Source organism: Miniopterus schreibersii, assembly GCF_964146895.1.
Source record: "Miniopterus schreibersii genome assembly, chromosome: 20".
NCBI classification, from domain to species: domain Eukaryota; kingdom Metazoa; phylum Chordata; class Mammalia; order Chiroptera; family Miniopteridae; genus Miniopterus; species Miniopterus schreibersii.
Genome location: NC_138122.1, coordinates 20,896,046 through 20,915,391, shown reverse-complemented (window position 1 = coordinate 20,915,391; position 19,346 = coordinate 20,896,046). Strand labels below are relative to the sequence as shown.

The 19,346-nt window shown below is 42.1% G+C and overlaps 1 protein-coding gene across 4 annotated transcripts in view; it reads right to left on the bottom strand.

The window, feature by feature from the left end:
• CIT (citron rho-interacting serine/threonine kinase) overlaps nucleotides 1-19,346 on the bottom strand; it is a 123,034-nt gene that overhangs the window by 24,565 nt on the left and 79,123 nt on the right. For all 4 annotated transcript variants that reach the window (XM_081123712.1, XM_081123713.1, XM_081123714.1 and 1 more), the window contains exons 23-28: nucleotides 17,811-18,008; nucleotides 13,686-13,739; nucleotides 7,281-7,478; nucleotides 6,422-6,615; nucleotides 3,844-3,979; nucleotides 1,865-1,969 (exon numbers count right to left, since the gene is read on the bottom strand). In XM_081123712.1, the coding sequence (XP_080979838.1) occupies nucleotides 1,865-1,969; nucleotides 3,844-3,979; nucleotides 6,422-6,615; nucleotides 7,281-7,478; nucleotides 13,686-13,739; nucleotides 17,811-18,008 (885 nt within the window). The remainder of the gene's footprint in view (nucleotides 1-1,864; nucleotides 1,970-3,843; nucleotides 3,980-6,421; nucleotides 6,616-7,280; nucleotides 7,479-13,685; nucleotides 13,740-17,810; nucleotides 18,009-19,346) is intronic.

Sequence of the window (19,346 nt, the reverse complement as noted above, 5' to 3'; positions counted from 1 at the left end):
GCAGAGAAACAAGCTCTGGGAACAAGAGTGTGTTTGGTGACAGCCAGGACCAAGATTCTTTTCTAGAATAAACATAACAACCGTCCCTTAACTTTCCAAGAAACAGGCTGCTTATTTACCATAACAGAATACAAGTAAGAATGACACTTGTGATCAACAAGATGTTTTTCAAAACCATTTACCTGCTCCCCAGAGAGAGGCAAATGGAGGCTATTCCTGGTCTGTGTTAGACTGAAAGGAAGGCTTTAGCTATGTTTCCAATGCACTAATAGTGGCTGTAAAGTGACTTGTTGAAAAAGCTTCTGGGGCCATTTAGGGCCCAAGAGGAAATATTTGGGAGAAAGATCCATTAATAAAGTCTGCTACGGGCAGGGATGAAGGGATAAAGTTTCAACTCTCAGTGAAATCTGCCTCAAACTCAATGTCAGCCAGGTGTCTGAGCTCAAAAATCTATCGGTGAGGTACAGACTGGGAAACTGGAAGTGTTTTCATGTGGTTTAGAAGTGACAATGGGGGGACTGAATCAGGACTCCAGCGTTCTATTCCTAGCATTGCCACTGACTCACCAGGTAACCTTGGACCAAAGCATGGAGCTGTCAGGCCAGCTCTCCTTCCTCGGAAGGAAAATAGGACAGGCAACATCAATGATTATCTCTGTTCTTTCTGTTTCCAACATGTGCCTAAAGCAGGGACATTGCCTATTCATTCCAGATAAAAGACCACAACTCTCTCTTGGACCACCAGGTAGACTTTTAAATTTCTACATATTGTTCTTAGTGCTGCCTTTACTAAACTTCCCACCCATATATATAATTAATTTTACTTAGATCTCTCATGGGGCAAAATATATAGCACATAAAATTTAACATTTTAACCATTTTTAAGTGTGCAGGTCAGTGGCACTAAATACATTCACATTGTTTGTTGTGCAACCGTCACCGGCTCCATCTCCTGATCTTTCCCAAAATCCCGCCCATATTTTTTAAAGTATTATTCTATCAAACACTCCATATTCACCTGCAAAATTTTCACCCCCATTTTTTCAAACTTAACAGCACAGCAATATTATTTCCACCAGCAGAGCCCTTTGGCAGCTATGGGTACCACATGCTAAAACCTCAATTAAGCAGGAGAGGCACTCTGGTTAACTGAAGTGTCAGGCTCACTGTGGGTTCAGCAGAACCCTCTTGGAGTCCAACTTCACTGTAAATATCTTTGTACTGCTTGGTCCATTCTAATGAACAAAGCAGAATCATTAGTGATTCAACACGCCGGGCTCTGCTTGGGAGTGGGAAGCAGCTGCCACTTTCATTAGCAGTTTTCTGATTTCTGCTACGAGTATAGGAAATAGCATAAGGGATGGGTTTAAGAGATCATGTGAGCTTTTCATTTTGTGTCTCAAAAGCAGGGCATAATTTTTTAATTGAATTAACCAAATGTTCAAAAGTATTCATGAAACTTGGTCCTCAGCATAATCTGATCCAAGTCTCTGCCCTGTGTGCCCAGCGAATCTGCATGGATGTTCCATCAGCCTGGAAACTTAATAGACTTTGAATATTAAGAACAATTTAACTCAACACTCATGCACTCACATACTGAATAAACTCCCTCTGGGCACATACTCACCATGGGCTCGACATTCTACTAAGTACCATGTGGGGGAGACACAAATGACAGAGACCCTCGGGCCTTTTGTGACACTTTTTTTTAACATGTTAAATACCTTCAAGAAAGTAAGAAGTGGCCACCTTACTCTTCCTCGGAACTTCCAGTTGCAAAATGTGAACACCTAACTTGGCCCCGACCGCCAAAATGCAGCAGACTCTCCTCTCGGACCCTGCTCTGGGCGGCAGGTCCCACTCACCTCCTCCAGCAGCCTTTGCTTGAGCTCGCGCTCAGTCTCCAGCTTCTGCTGTAAACTGCGGGCATTCATTTCGAGCATGGCGTGTTTCTTCTCCAGGTCACTGAGCTAGACGTTTGGAAAAATTGGCCGTGACAGCACATTTAGGAATGTTGGATGCTAACAACTTTTGCAAATATCCACAAACCTTTGCATGTAAAGAATATAACCAAGTTCTAAAGGTCAGAACACAAATACTGTGTCTTAAAAGTGTACCGCAAAAGTCTATGTCGGAGACAAGCCTTATGCGGGTCATTTCTGTGAGGACAGGAATTATTTGTGAGGGGGGTCGTATACAGAGCTGTGACGAGTTCTAAGAGAATGAGCACTGAAGGATTTACTTATCTGACATGCTGTGGCTAAATGAAATAATATTCATATGCTGAACACTTACTACTTGCCCAGGATAATTTCAGGGGCTTTGAGGATAAAAGGATTGACAAGCTCTCTCAAGCACATGACATCAAGTCACAAAGGCAGAGAGTGGCCCTTAACTAGACACGTACATGAGTAATGAGACTGCTTCGTAAGATGTTAATTTTGATGAGAGGTATGAAGAAGAGAAATTCATCCTGAATTACCAGTCATCAAGAAGAGATGGTATCAGAATGTCTGGAGTCTTAAAGGATGGGTAAGACTTTGCTACAGAATATTTTAAGAACGGTCAAATAGAAAATAATATTCTTCAAGTTAAACACAAAAGGGTTCACTTACCTCTAAATATTTTTATTTTCATCATGGTTACAAAAATAATAAGACAGTGCCCAGGAACTCAGGATTATTCCTGAGTGGCAAGCTCTAGCCTTGAATCTAATCATTGTATTTCTATAAATTTCTAGTAAGAAAATAATCATGGATGTCCATAAAGATTTATGTTCACCACTGTTATTTATAATAACAAAAGAATTGGAAGGAGCTCAAATTTCCAATACAAGTGGAATGATTAAAGTAAGTACCTCCATGGAATTGATGTTTTTAGAACTACATGTTCAAAAAATATTCGATAACTCAAGAAAAGCCCCTAGTTATGTGTTGTTGTTTTTTAAAAAAGATGTAAAGCTGTTTCTATAGTAAGACCCTAAATTTATAAATGTCTGTGTGTACACAGAAACATGTCATGCAAAGAAAAGGCTACAAATAACGTCACCAATTTAATAGTGGTGATGGACTACAGTCATTTTTTCTTTTATTTTCTGTGGTTTCTATGTCTTCCACAATTACCTCAAGTAATTCCTTTTATAATCATGAAATAACAGAGTCATACAAAATACAAAATCCAGATGACTGTGTGTGTATGAAAGAGTGTCTGTGAGTATACATGAAATTTCTGATCTTCACTCTTGTTATCTATGACAATGAAGCACCTATATTAAATCTCTTTAAAGACTATTAGATAAAAATCTCCAAATCACTGATCTACCACTTTGTAAATATGACAAGGAGTGTTACGTGGACAGTACACATATTTCCAATGTGAACTACTGAGGACTTGCACTGTCATCAGATTCTATCATGTCCCTGGACTTGGAACCCGGACAGACAGAGCTGCCTGTTATTGCAGTGATGGAGTGAGCATGAGTCCTTGCCACCAAGCACCTCCCGAGGATGCTCAACATTAAATCCATAAAGCCTTCTAGAAACCAAGAGCCAGAAAATGAGAGTTGTATGCCCAGACCAAAATTCATACCTCAGGGGCCCAGACAGGGAGATGTTAAGAAGTTACTGACTGACTGAGATACACCAGTACCTACCACACCCACCACACTTCTGCCAACCAAGGGTGTCCCATGGTGATCTGTAACTGTGGAACTTGACTGGAATGAGTAAATGCCTATTTATGAAATACACTGACCGTAGACTGCTTTTGAATTTTTATCAATCACGCCTTCTACAAGTCGGAAGTGAGAATGTTTTCCTAAAAGGCAGGCGGGACGGGTGCTGACCTTGTCAGAGAGGCTCTCAGCTTTCAGCTTCTGCTCTTTGAGAGCCTGCTGCAGCGCGAGAATTTCGGCCTTGTGCTCCTTCACGGCCAGCTCGACCACCTGGCGTGACTCGGTGATGCGCTGATCGGCTCTTGCCCTGTGGAAGAAACAGGCCCACTTTCAGAAGCCCCATCCTCATGGATCTGGAGAAAGGAAGCTGGCCGATCTCTAGTCCTGACGAGCAACTGAACAGGCTGCGGGCTGGACAGATGCCCAACCCTGACTCCTAGTTCCAAACTATGTCTTGCTTCCTGACTTATTACAGAGCGAAGGTTTGACCCACTTAAGGCTTTGGGTAAAAATACTCTTAAAAAGTAAATTTCCTGTGAGGATTCGCTTGGAAAGACTGAACAGAAAGGGCATTTTTCCAAATGCAACTGGGCTGATGGGATGTGTCAAAACTGTCACACCCTCCCATGGGAGTGGAAATGGAATCAGGTCCCAGTGAAGGGACGACCGGGTACAGAGGATCATGGGAGACCCATTTGAGCAAACATTTCTTCCCCTTAAAGTATATACAAGACAAGACGTTCAGTGTTGTGTGTGTTAATCGGGAAACCAAAACTTGAATATGAGGAATGTATCTGTAAACAAGGTTAGAGAAAAGAAAAAATAGACACAAACTGGAAGAATCACTTCCCTTCCCCATGTAGGTCTCTGTTTTACCTCTTGCACACCTGGGCGTGTGGCAAGCTCCTCCACAGGCAACGCTCTCCTCCCCTGCCCTGCAAACCCCATCCCGCCTCAGCAACTAAGGACACACTCCAAGGCCACGCTCTCCACAGTCTTTCCCAGCTTCTCCTTGCAGAAGTAACCTCTCCTGGCTCTGTATCTAAAGCACAAGTGTACTTCTTTCCCGGCCCTCCCCGCTCTCTACTTAGCTGATAAACATTTGAATGCATAGTGTATCTCCTCCACTGGACGCTTAGCCTCTTGAGGACAGGAATTAAGAATTAGGTTATGTTCATCTCGGTATCCCACACAGCACCAAAGTGGGGGGTGGGGAGAGACGCTTTATAACTGCCCCTGAAAGTATACATAAAATATCTACCTAGGCATACCCCATGATTATACCTCCCCTGAGTGCTTGTGTATTTCTTAATGCTGAAGTCAGCCTCCAAAACTGTCTCTGAAGGACTCAGAAACAGCTAGGAGCTGGACTTAAGGGCAGAGAGAGGGGGTCTGTGTGAATGCAACCAGAACATACCCTGAAGATTCGGGGGACCGAGTTGTGAAGGAAACAACAGGAGGTGTTAAACCAGCAGCCCCTCACATCAGCAAATACCCTGAGTTGGGGGATGTCCAAAACGGGATATTTCTACCAGTTTCTCTTGAAATTTAAGGGTTATCATCTTTAGCCTCTAATATTTTCAAGTTTAACTAACTTAACATGGACTGTAACATCCAACACATTTAGTTGAGTCTCCTATGGTCAAGTAAATGTGAAAATACCAAAATGAGTCTGACAGAGTCCAACTAAATGATAGATATTTCTATGTACAGTTTGTCTTGCGTAAGGAGTATCACAGGAAGGTAAGTTTCAGAGGAAGGTGATGTTGGCGAGGTTATGAAGGATGGACAGGATTCAGCTGTGCAGGCATGAAGGCATGGGGCTAACTCTAGTCTATGTGGTGCCTTGGTGTAAACTGGAAAAAGGCACCTGTTCTTCAAGGCCATTTATTTCCATCTATTGGTAAACCATTGTAATAGAGCAATTTTGTTAGAGCAAAACACTTTCCTGCCATGAGCTGTGTGTGAGACTGTCCTAATAAATCTTGCAATCTGTGCTATCTTGGTGTGAACAGCACCGCCAGGAGCTATGCAGGACACAGCCTGCACTGTCCTCACCCTGGCAGGAAGAGGTTCTACGCCGGGGGGCTGGAAACAAAGGTGAAAAAGCAGAGGAAGAAGACTGCCTGAACTTATTTTTTTCCTAGCAAGAGAGAAAAAAAAAACTAAACTATTCTTGTAAAGCAGGAGTCATGGACCATGTCTGGAGACATGTTTGGTCATCACAACTTGAGGAGGGGAGTGCTATTGGCATCTAGTGGGTACAGACCAGGGGGCATGCTCAACATCCAAGTGTACACGGCAGCTTCCATGACAAAGGGTTATCCATCCCAGTCTGTCAATAGGGCCAAGGTTGAGTAACCCAGGGTAGAAGGGAGATGAGCACTGCCCATGACCAGGATTAAAATGGTGATGGGTCTTGCTATATGATCGCCATGATATGAAACCTGAGGAAAGAGCTTCTGCAAATGAAACACTGAGACATCTGTCCTGCTCTGACTCCCAGGTCTCTCCACGGGGTAAATGGACACCAGTTAATGCCACAGAATCCAAGTGACACTGGCCAGTTACAACTAGGGTGACCACCCTATCCTGGTCTTCCCAAGAGCCTCCCAGTTTTAGCACTGAAAGTCTTCTGACCCAAGAAACTTCTCAGTCCTGGGCAAGCTGGGACAATCGGGGTTCATAACTCTCCGGTGATCCTGCTGTAGTCACCTGCTGTCAGCTCTCTACAAACAGAAAGTCCCACCTGCTCTGCTTCTCGGTGTCCAGCATCCTCTGCAACTCTCGAACCCGACACTCAAACTGGGACTTCTCGTCACCGAGGACGCTCCTCCATGCCTCCCACTGCCGCTCCTTTTCCAGCAGCTCGTCGTTCAAGGCCTCCAGGTCCATGACCTGTTCTTCCAGCATCGTGCACGTGGTCTTCAGAGCCTCCATCGTCTGCAAATCATACCACTGAGTTGTGCCTTGTGTCAAATGAGGATTTTCTGGATCTGGCCTTTGTCTGATCAGTTTCAGAAAAGCACCCATTTCTCACTACAGCCAGAAATACAGTTTTTACCTTTTCCTTCTACTGACCAAGGGGACCGGACGAGAATGGATGAAGGGCTATTTCTGCCGCCACCCCAAAGCAAGGCCAGGGGGAACAGACCACGAGCAATGTATTTTATTTTTAATTTATTTTAAATTTTTTAAATTGATTTTAGAGAGAGAGGAAGAAGAGGAGGAGAGAGGTACAGAGAGAAGAAGAGAGAGAGAGGGAGAGAGAGAGAAACATGAATTTGTTGTTCCACTTATTTATGCATTTATCAGTGGATTCTTTTATGTGCCCTGACCAGAGATCCAACCTTGGACTATCAGGATGATGCCCTAACCAACTGAGCTACCCAGCCAGGGCTATTTTTAATTTTTTAAAGTCAAAACAAAGAACTACACAATTTTAAAAGCCATTGTTAAAAACCCCCCCAAGCCTTGGAAACACAGACATGAATATGAGAAAGAGGCCCTTTCCTGGCAAGGCTCAGCCTTGGGACCCTGGGAGATGCACCAGGCACTCACGCTGACCGGAGGGGACCAGGGATCTCTGACACTGTTGCCGTCCTTACTTGCTTCTGGCTGGTGAGTTGCATCTCTCTCTCCGTGATCTCCCGGCGGAGATGGTCCACTTCACTTCGCAGCTGCACTATCTCATCGTTGGCGCCAGAAGCCTCATCGAGTTGTTTGGACAAGTAGAAGTTTTGGTTGTTGAGCTCAGCGTTGTCCTCTGTCAGCTGGTTCAGCTGCTCCTCCAGGTCTGTGATTACCTAAAAGATAAAAGGAATCCGGTTACTCGCCAAGCAAGTTGATTGTAAATGAGAAACCGCTTCTGGAGCCGAGGGTTTCTGAAGCTGTGGGACAGTGACAATCAATGAGTGGCTCCCGTGTTTGCTGCGCTGACTCCACCCGCGCCAGCAGAACCCAAGCCCCCGTGCCCACCCACTGAGCACTGACCCACGCTGTGCTAGAAAGAGGAAACTCCGCTTCTTTCTAACTCAGGATTCATCCGGGAAACATGGCAAAAGCAAATCAATCAAAAGTGAAGGCCATACATAAGGGGCAACTCTAAATGAGATAAAGTTCATGGACAATAATATAACGTGGAAAAAGCAAATTGGGGAAAGGAATGAAGACTGGTCTCACAATCGGCTGATTAAGCTAAAATGCCCACAATACCATCTACAGGACATTAGAATTGGAGATAGTCTTAGAAAGCAAAATAAAGTTCTTATCGAGGAAGACTGAGTGAATGAAGGGCACTAGGGTTATTTTAATACTGTCTCTGGCAATATATTTAATTTCATGCAACAAAGGAAAAAGAAACTTTAGGGAAGCTCAGAGTGATCCCGAAACTACAATATTGTACTATGGCACCACTTAATGGTTTTTATTATACAGTGAGCTATCAGAAAAATGGGAAGGTGTGTATATGAAATTGTCATTTTACTGAGAGAGATTTTTAATCAGGTTTGGCTAAATTATTTCCCCGCTCAATGGCAGAATGACTTCAATCTCACTGCTTTTAGCTTTCCTAGTCTCTTTGCTGAGGCTTAGTATCAGCACTTGCAGACAGCTCTAACACACAAAACTCCAGAAGTTTAAGGCCAATTTTCTTATAATAGTGGGAATGAGGCACAGAGGCAGTAAATTAAATTTTATGTAACAAAAAAAGATGTAAATTAAAAGGAAATGCCTTTAAGCCTATGGTTATTAATTGCTTCGAATTTCCAAACTAAGAGTAGAGTTACTTATGTTAACACTGTTTCTATGACTAATTCCCTATTTTAACCACCTCTGATAAGCAATTAAAGAAATATCTTCCCGGGCACACAGAAATAAAGAACATCAAGTAAGTACATTTGTTCAATGTGGCTCAGAAGACAGAGGTTTTCATTTTATTAACTGAGCTGATGGACTTTTATGTAGTAAATGGTCTAGGAATTTTAATTTTAATGTCAGAAGTCATGTTAATTCCTAATGTACTGGTCTGAAGTATGCTGTCAGCTACAGAAGGGGGAATAAAGGTTATCTGGTCAGTTCCTTACCTCTGGCTCCTTCATGGGGGGTTGGTAAACACTGCAGGTTTATGCCTCATAGGGATCCCTGTATAACCCTTTCTGTGACACAGTTAAATCTCCTAAAACCATAGGTAATGAATAAACAACGTCTGATAGAGTTCAGCTGGTCACCTTCTGATATATAGTAAACACTCCTTAAGATAGTTTTCATACTAGACTGCAGATGTCTCTATTTAACTATGATGCTTCCTTCTGCCTCTTTCCCAAAGAAAAACAAACTGAGGCAAACTGGCCTGAAAGCTATGCAGTAAAATGAATTCAGGAACCCCAAATAAGCAATGCTGAACTTTGCTGGGTTGGTTTCTCCTTCTGTGTCATGGAGATACACAGTATATTCTCTACCCTCTGTTGCTACTGTTTTAATGTTCTGAACTGTCTTGCATACCATTCCACTTTAATGTACCATGTAAAATACAAGGGATAAAAATGACCAACATGATGCTTCATTGTAAAGATTATAACGGTATCTCTTGGGCAGCAGAGACTACGGAAAGTCTGTTCCCCTGGGAATACAGGCATTGCCAAAATCACCGCCTTGCCATCTGAAGACATATTTAAGCCTTTGGGTACCCACTTCCTTTGAAATTTATGAAAAGGAAATGCAGTTTGTTATGAATCCATTTTTGCCACCTCTTCTCTTTCTCCTGAAATTAAATTACAAATTGCTTCAGAAGAAACACTTGAAAAGAGTCAATGAGGTGCCAAGATTGTTACTCTCACTTAGATTGAGATGGGACCACTGGAGCAGGAAGGATCCTTCTATTTCCCTGTTGCGATCTGGTTTTGGGGGGTGGGGGTATCTCACATCTGATTCCTATTTACAGTTTATGAGTACACGTTCTAGACTTTGTTACTGTCTCTGTGTTGCCCCACGGACAGGAGAAGGAATATGTGCTTGTGTGAAGCACCCAAGGACTCATTAAAGCATCTTAACTCACTCAGGCTTTCTGTACATTCTTCCTGCCCAAGTCGTAACATGTGTAGCTTGTGATTCTTTCAAGTTGCTGGAATTGTGGTATTGTTACACACACATACACACACAACTGAGTTTGCAGATATTAAACTGACTTGAGACTACGTAGTAAATTAATGGTCTCCAAGGTTTAAAAAAAATTATAATAATAGACTTTTATAATAACAGATGATTTTGAACCAGGTAATGCACAAGGAGAATTCTTGGGTCCACTTTGTGGCCTTCGGTATATTCTCTCCACACCAAGGGCAAATGATCTTTTTATTATATTAGGGTCTGTTAACCTTTCCACTCCAAAAATAGGGGGTAAAAAAGATAAACTGAAAGCCTGGTTCCATCTTAACAGCAAAACAGATGAGGGAGACAGGAGCTGCCAGAGCTTTCTTATATACTGTTTTTGCAGATAAGATATCTTGGTGCAGTTCTAACAGAAAACAGGATATAAAAAAATGATGTTTGTCCAAAAAAAAAATTCTCTATTCGGAGTTATCTGTAGCTTTTCAAGGCTTTCGTGCAAACCTCATGGTTCTGAGAAATAGATATTAACCTCTCACCTAGCGAGGAGACCTGCAGAGGGAACATGACCAGTAAATGTTCAATAGCCATTAGAGGTGAAGAAACCCATCAGATAATGAGCATCAGGCTACAAAGACACAGGACTGAAGTCCTATTTTAATGCCTGGTTCTTTCTTGAAGGCAGCTATTTGCATATTATTTATTTTTAATCTCATAGCTGACAGATTGATTCATAATTAAAACTGTGTCATATGTTTGCCCACCAACTCCCCTCCAAAACAGACTTAGGTAGGGTTTTAGGTGCCAGATTGAATCAAATCCTTTTTTTAAATCTCTTCGAAATATAGAAACGGTCAGGGCTTGAAAATCTTACTGTTCATGAGCTTTCTAAAAGCTGATAACTGGATGCTTCTGTCAGTTGAATTAGTACATAGGAGTGCCCAACAGTAAGGAAGACATTTCCTACTGGAGACGATTTGGACAGCACCAACGAGAAAGGAACATCTACTGGGCTCACTGAGGTCGCTTTGAACTTGGTGAAAGTATAATTGAGATTGACTATTGCTGCCAAATGTTGTTCTATAAGGGCTGGCTTTCAAACTTTTTTAAGTAGCAGAATCCTTTTCTAAACAAAGGATTTACTTTCATGTCATAAATCCAATATAATAAATAATAGTAGCCAACACTGTTTAGCACATTCTATGGACCAGGCCCTGTGCAAGCACTTGGATACATCATCTCATTTAGTTCTTGCAAGAACCCCATGGAGTAGTATTGTTACCATATTTCTGATTCTATGACTCAGTGTTTCCTGAGTTTTATTGTTTCTGAAGTTTGAATGTATATTGGAACTAAGCAGCTGTCTCCCTTGCCTCACCCAGCCCCCAAAAAGCAGTTTTTAAATAAGTTATGTGTCTAACAATCAATGATGCACTGGAATCAAGGACAATGTTATCTCCATTTTACAGATGAAGAAATAGAGGCTTGGGAGGACAACATCATATATGCTACCAAGAGGCCAATTTAGAGTGTGAACCTGGTCTGCCTGACACCAGAGAGCACGTTTGGACTCCTAAACTATGCAGCTGCTCTAGCAGAAATGTGGGTGCGGTTCCTCCTCCCACTTGGAGAGGTCCCCAGAGGCTTCTCCACAGAATGCCAGGGGTTAGTAGAGGAAGGACTATAAGTCACTGTTCCAGAAAAAGCAAATCTGAAGAATAAAGAGAGTCTGGAAGTTACATAAGTTAAGAAAGGAACCAAATTCATTCTACATATTGCCATATTCTATTAAAAACTAAATTTCCAATTTTAAAAATGTGGGGGAGCGTGGATGACAAAGGAGCACAAGGAAACTTCTGAGGGTGATGGATATGTTCATGATTTCGAGTGTTGTGCTGGTTTCACAGGTTACACACATCTCAAAACTCATCAGGGGTTTGTACTCCAATTACACCTCAATAAAACTGTAAAAAAACTTATTAAAAATCTTTATGCCAAAAAGACTAAAAAAGAAGAAGAAAGGAAATCTCCAGATGAAGGATTACTGATGTACACATTGAAAATACACCCAAGTTTCTTTTAGGAACATAGAGTAATCTAAAAATAGCACAGCCATAAAAAGACCTATACTTTATTTGGTGATCATTTATGTATGTAATGTAAGCAAATAACTCTTGTGTAAAATAAGAAACCAAGGCAAAAGAAACTAAAACAAAAGAGTACAGTAACAGAATTCATCAACTCTTTGAGGACAGGAAGGAGAATGGAGGAAATCAACAGACATTTCTAAGGCGGGCCCACCCTGATCCAGCCATCAGCATCAGGGAATAACCAAAACCCACCTGCCAGGTGCCTACTAGAGTCAAACAAGAGGCACAGCTCATGACCTAGCTATTCCACTCTTGGGTATATGTTCATCAGAAATAAGTGCTTATAGTAACCCAAGGACGGGTGCAAAAATGTTTTCTAACAGCTTTATTCATAGCAAAAACAATCCAAATATCCATTGACAGGAGAATGGATAAACTAACTATTCATACACTGGAAACACCACACCATAATGAAAGAGAACAAATGCTTGACAGATACAACATGGATGAACCACAGAGACAATTTAAGTCAAAAAAAAAAAAAGCTAAACCCAAAAGAGCTTCATTTATTTTTTTTTTAAATATATCTTTATTGATCTCAGAGAGAGGAAAGGAGAGGGAGAGAGATAGAAACATCAATGATGAGAGAGTCATTGATCGAGCCCACAACCCGGGCATGTGCCCTGACTGGGAATCGAACCCCGATCACCTGGATCCCAGGTCGACGCTCAACCGCTGAGCCACGCCCGGCCGGGCAAAAGAGCTTCATTTAAATGAAGTTCAAGAACAGGCAAAACTGATCTATGGTATCAGAGGTCAGAACAGCGGTTACCCTTTGGGCAGAGGATGCTGATGAGAACATGAGGGAGCCTTCTGGGGGCGGAAAATGCTCTGTATCTATGTTGTGGCTACACAGCTGTCTACACATGTAAAATTCTGTACAGTTTATATACTTTACTGTGCGCATTTTATACCTAAACTAGGGGGGGGAAGCATCAGGACTTAATATCCCATTCTTGGTAAGGAGGAAAGGATGAGTTCATTACCATTACAAGAAAATAAAATATGTATGGGGGGCGGCACTCTGGAAATTCACAGGCTCAAATAATGCAAATAGAGACTAGCTCACCGAGGACTGACTAAGGAAGCAATAAAGCAGTGAAAGGACCAAAAAGGCAGGCAGTGGAACCATGGGTAAAGATAACATCCTTGTCTTCTGAAAGAGGCCTATGTCAGTCCTTCCTTTTGAGCAAAAAATAGACTTTGCATTTCCATGACCCTAACCTATTACATAATCTATGAATGATGCTTATCTGTGCATAGAATTTCTTCTTCTCAATATAAATAACATCTTCCAAAGAGTCCTAGATTTCAAATTTGCATGGTAGGGAGCCAGATTTTACCTGTTAGGAAGTTAAAATTTCTAGATCTTTCCTCCCTGCAGAAGCAGCAGGCTAGAGAAGCCTCACACATATACCTGCCCTTACCACCTGGATAATCTCTGGCTTGGGCTAGCCTGGGAACCTTCCACATTGGAGAAGACCAGGGAGCTGCTTTGGGACTTTTGTTGCAGCCACTGAAACCTATTAGTGGTTGTGCAGTGAGAATTGTGTGCATCACTCCTGGTTTTAAATGTTTAAAACAGGCAGAAACCCAAGAAACTGAAGTTATCTGGGGCTCAGAAACGTCAAATCAGTTTGAAAGCATTAACTGCTGAAAGTCTGTATCAAAAATTAGTCACTGATATCACAAAGAGATGTCCCGTTTTTCTTCTGTTTGAATGTGACGCTATTTTAATCATCTTTAGTTAATACTCACAGTACAGCTGTTACGAAGGGCATCAAATTTGCGCTGGATTTCATCTCTATGTGCCTAAAAGGTAAGAAGTTGATTATAAATTTTCCATAGGGAGGAATACAATTGTACATGCTACGGGTCAATAAAGAGCACAGCATTTGCCTAGAAAGCCAAAAATGCTGATGCAGCAGTGCCAGCAACTTTTTCGAAGAATTAATCAAGTCATCCCCAACATCAGAAACAAAAGTTACAGGAACACATGATGCTGTGTTAGTAACAACTAACTATTTTACAAATTGTAATTTATTTTTCAATTACAGTTGACATACAACAATGAACTACTTAGACCACACATGCCTACCTTTTACAAACACATTTGAACATTAATGCCTAGGGATGAGTGGAAGAAAAAAATACAACAAATCATGAAGTTTTTACTGTCCTTCCTTTGTCTTATTCCCCAACCTTAACCTTTCCCTCTCCCTCTAACTGACCCTCCCCCACCAAGCCTACTCCCAAGAGAGACAAAAACACACAGACACATACATACAGGACAACAGCCAGGACAAAGTAGGAACGTTTTTTTAAATCAAAAGCTGCTGAGATTCAGAAACCCCAGAGTGATCTTGAAATAAATATACAGGCAGAACCGTTTCGTTCAGTTGACAAGGATTTTTTGAGTGCATACCACATGCCAGACACTGTGGTAATACAGAGCATGTAGGGCCTACCCCTTCATTCTGGTGACGGAAACTAGAACATAAATAAGCGCATGACTACAAAGTGCGACAAATGCTATAAAGGAAACAGAAAAAGGGAATAAGGGGGTTAGAAAGGAACTTACTTGGCTGGGGTGGTCAAAGAGGCCTCTCTGATGAGGTGACATTTAAACCGAAACCTAAAGCAGGAGGAGGAGCCAACCCCGCAAAGAACAGAAAAGGGCAGAGGAAACAGCATGTGCAAAAACCCTGAGGCAAGAAGGGGTTTGATGCATCTGATGAACAAAACAAGACCTGAGTGGCTAGAGCAGTTCTTTTTATTTCAAGCTGTGACCCAATGGAGAGCATGACAACTGGGGGTTTTTTTGGTTTGTTTTATCCAATGAAATGGACTACACGGGATAGAATTAAAAGCATCAGAATATACCTTTTCTAAAACAGAAGCCCTGCTGTAGAAAATTTGTTTGAGATAACAAAACTCATCAAGTTTAAGTTGCTCTCAATTGTAAGGCTATCACAATTTTATGTAACATTCAAAACAAAAAAGTGCTATCAATTAAACCATGACATGTTTATGGCTATACGACTATATAATCATGTACAGGCTATGATTATAAGATGCATCCTGATTTTAGATACCTTAAAATCCATGAAATACACTATATGTGCTCCCTTGTATAAAAATGCAAGGTAAAATGTATTCTTCGGTGGGTTGTAGCCAAATGATTTCTGAAAACTACCTGGCTAAAGCACAGGGAAGGGGGGGGAAAAAGAGACTAACAATTTTAACAAATCAAAGAGGATGACTTTGGGATCTTGTGATCATACGATGCTGGGAGGATTCCTTTCATTGCTGTCTCTAGCTTTTTAGACTCTTGATTACTAAGCATCAGTCATTTAACCAAATCAATAAAAGAACATGAAGGAAGGGACACGAAACATGATTGGGGGCCTTGCTGGTGTTCGCAGGGTTCACGCCACACCTGTACCCCAAGGCACCATTCAGTGACGCCCCCTCACGTCACACACCTGTGTGCCCTAAAGTGTGCACACTCAAATCTTCTTCCTTACAGGGCGGGGTTACATGGAGTCTGAAATTTCAAGGTCTGGCAGAAAATTCTCTCTTCCACCAATAAGCATGGAAGCATCTTGAAAGTATGGATTTTTGCTTAAATTTGACTCTCCTATTGGTCTCTAGCTTGATTCAATCTCAACCAGTCAATTTCAACGCAAATGCAACTGACAGGATGGGTAAAGTGGGGGTGGGGGAAAAGAAAGCAGAAGACCAAGAATGGCTTCCCAGGGGGCCCCTGCCAAGCTCCTTCAATGCAGATCTTCAGTTTAACTGCAGGCGATCTAATCTGGCCCAGAGGCTGAGGCCAAATGGGGTAACTACTCCTTCCCAGGCTAGAGATGGAGGCCTCTTAGAAATAAGCAATAATAGCCCATTTGACTATTTCCTTTTATTGATAAAACAGCCTGCTATGAAGCTGACAAGCCTCCTGGGAGACAATTTTAGATCTAGCTGATTTAATTTGATGGATGCTTACGCTGGGTCTGAACTTGGGCCTCAAACAATGACAGAGAGGGCATCAGAGCACTGCATTTGTGACAATTTCCTCTTTTCTCTCAGAAAATACATCCTTCAGAGAAAAGTCAACAGAGCCGTTCAGGCAACAACCACATGTGGCCCATGACCAGGTTTATAGGACGTAATCAAAAGGCGGGGAGAGCAAAAACCCATAGCCTCAAAACTGATCGGAAGCCAACTGACCTGGGGTTGGGATTCCTGCATGACGGGCTTCTAAAACAACTGTCTGGCCGAAGGCAGTTTTCTGCCATCACTTTTAAGAAGCCCTGTTTTCCATGGCATCTTCATCTGTGAGCCTGGTAAAGCCCTAGTTTCTGGACCTAGGAAGGCTGTCTCTTTCTTTTTTCTGAGAAGATGCTCTGAGGCAGTGAGCTCATCTGACTAAATTAAGTCATGACTTGCTGCTGTGCTAGGCTCCCAGCAGCCATTAGACACAGCACATTCCAACCAGCAGCAAGGCAGGATTTAAAGACTAATTTCCCCACAGATAAACAGCAGTGACACAGGCTCTATTTTATACCCTCCTCCTTCCAAAGGGAAGGATAAGATGCTCGGCCACCGCCCCCCCCCCAACTCCAACTGAGCAGAGAGAGAAACGTCTTTCTCTTCCAATGTGAAAGGGTTTGAGGGACTACAGGCCAACCCCGGGGAGAAAAGGCTAATGACACAGCCCTAGACACACATGAGGACTCATTAAATGTGGATTAAATTACTTACGTCTCCTCTTTCTTCCAGTGGTTGGGTGTTCATACAGGGACGAAATATTATCATACAATGCATTACATATAATTCTGGTTCGATTTTTAAGTGTCTCCTTTAGCAGCTAAGAAATGTTACCTGGCTGTCTTCCTACCCGTCCAGCCAACTCCAGAAAGTGTACGAGCCTTTGCCTTCACTCTTAAATATTCATTTCATTCCTAACTCCATTTTTTCCTCCTATAGTCTTATTTTCTCTTTGCCTTTTCTTTCTTATTTATCCTGTTACACTGTTTTGTATCTTTCTAAACTGCTTTCAATACATTTTGAAACAAACCAAATATTGGGGGCTTGTGGCATCAACCATGTTTAATAAGTTCTCATAGAGACAACAGAAATTCAGATTGCTGTTGGTATCTGAACTTGACATCAAATCCTGGAAAATCTGGGAATCACAAGCACCTTCTACATGTTACTATGTTAGCCCCAGAATCCTGGAAGTCCCTGTGTCCCAGACTGGTCCATAAAGACCCTGGCACTGTCCAATAATGTTCCCAATTGGGTTCAGATGATGGGCTCTCCAAACCCAACAAAGGGAGCATAACTTCTAAGAATGAAACTAGTTTAAAAAATATACCATATCATACCAGATGCATACATAAGACACAAAGCAGAATCTACAACTTAAAAAAAAGAGGAACATAGATAAGGTTAACCAAACAAATTAGAAATATGGTAGAAAGACTACCATTAAGTTTAAGATTATTATTTGTTTAATGATTATTGAAAATCAAAGTGGGGGATCTAAGTAAACAGACTTTGGCTAAAACTTAAATTCAAAATATAACGATGAGTACGCCTGAAACGAATATTGAATGTCAACTGTAATTGAAAAAAAGAAAAGAAAAAAAATAATGATGATTATTTTAAAAAGAGGGAAGATACATAACTAAAGGAAGACCTTTTTGAGATGCTAAGGAAAGCTCAGATATTATCGACTGATCGCAAACACTAATTCCAATGAAGGAGAGGCCTAGGTAAGCCAATTTCTGCCCATTCGACATCTCTATAGATCGTTTTTTTCTCTCTTGTAATTTCTAAGAGTGAGCAGCCATCTGAGGGGCCACTCCCCAGGCCTACCGTGAGCGCCTGGATCTCCTCTTCTGCCTCTGCAGTCGTCTCCTCCAGCTCTGTCTTAGCCTGGCGGAGCTGGCTCTCCAGGGCCGCCCGGGCAGCCTGCAGGGCCGTCAGCTGGGACTCGCGCTCTTGCAGGGAGAGTTGCAGCTCTGTGAGCTGGCGCTTTAGCTCCAGTTTCTGCTCCTCGTGCTCGAGGCTGACCTGAGACACAGAGAGAAATGCTCAGTTGACCTTAACTGTAAAGGAAGCCAGGATGTGACCTGCTGTTCAACGTCTGTATGAAACTTGGTCATGGAATCAAATTCTTCAGCACTTGACTGAGGGGGAAAAACTAAACAGGTGTGACTTCTATGAGTCTCAAAAATCAACAGGAATAAGCAAATGTGAGAGGATGTATATAAAACCAACCCTTACTTATAATATTCAAACGCTCAGGAAGGTTTCAAAAGGAAAACCACACAACAATCTCCAGTGGACATTATAACAAGTGCTCTTATTAGAAAAGCATTAAAAAGTAAACAGATATAAATAAGATCATATTAGTAATAGGAATACCTTTGAATCAGAATACAAATGGAACAGACTGAATTCTGTGTATTTTAAATATTCTTGCTCTGACTTGTTCCCATTAGGTGACCAGTACTAATGTCACATGATGAACATCTTCCTTCCATCTGCCCATCTAACCTTCTATCTACTCAGCGTTTCATTCTATCATATACGAAAAACTTAGTAACTTCTATGTAAAAAGAAAAATGGAGATAAAAGGCAATATCTGCCTTCAAGTTGAGAAGAAAAATGAAAACCGCCCATTATCATATATTGTGGTCAAGTGCAAGGGTCAGGACATGCAGGGACCTGATGCAAACACAGCTGGGGGTAGCAGAGGTACCTGCATCTGTGTTGAAGAACACAGGAAGCCAACAAGCAGCTTAGAGAAGAAAGAACATCCCATCCAAGGGAAGCACGGCAACCAAAGGCATGGAGATGAGGGAGATCATGGCACATCTATTGACCTAACAAGCACTGACAAGGCTGTCCCAGGAACCAGACTCTGTCGGACATTGAATACCAAGCAAGTAAGAGATGCTTGCTGCCCTCAGAGAGCTCACTATGCAACAGGGACTGCCAAGAGGTACACAGGGTGATGGCTAAACATGGAAGGCTGTGGGGACACAAAAGGGACATCAGATCCAGCTCCAGAGGATAGAAGGTTCCCCAGAAAAGGTAACATCAGAGTCCCAAAGGCCATATGGGTGAAGAGAAGAAAGATTTACCACACACTGAGCCCAGGGAACCAACAGAATTTAGTGGTTAGTTCAAATGGGGCAGGGAACTAAGGACAGAGGTGAGTCAAAGGTGAAATCTGCGTTTCTGGGCAGGTGCATTACACAGAGTGATACCATTGGTTAGGACAGAGAACATGCGAGGATAGCCAGTCTGAGGAGAAAGTTAAGAAATTCAGTCTTGTCCGGCCAGAGTGGCTCAGCGGCTGAGCATCGACCTAGGATCCAAGAGACTGCGGTTCAATTCCCAGTC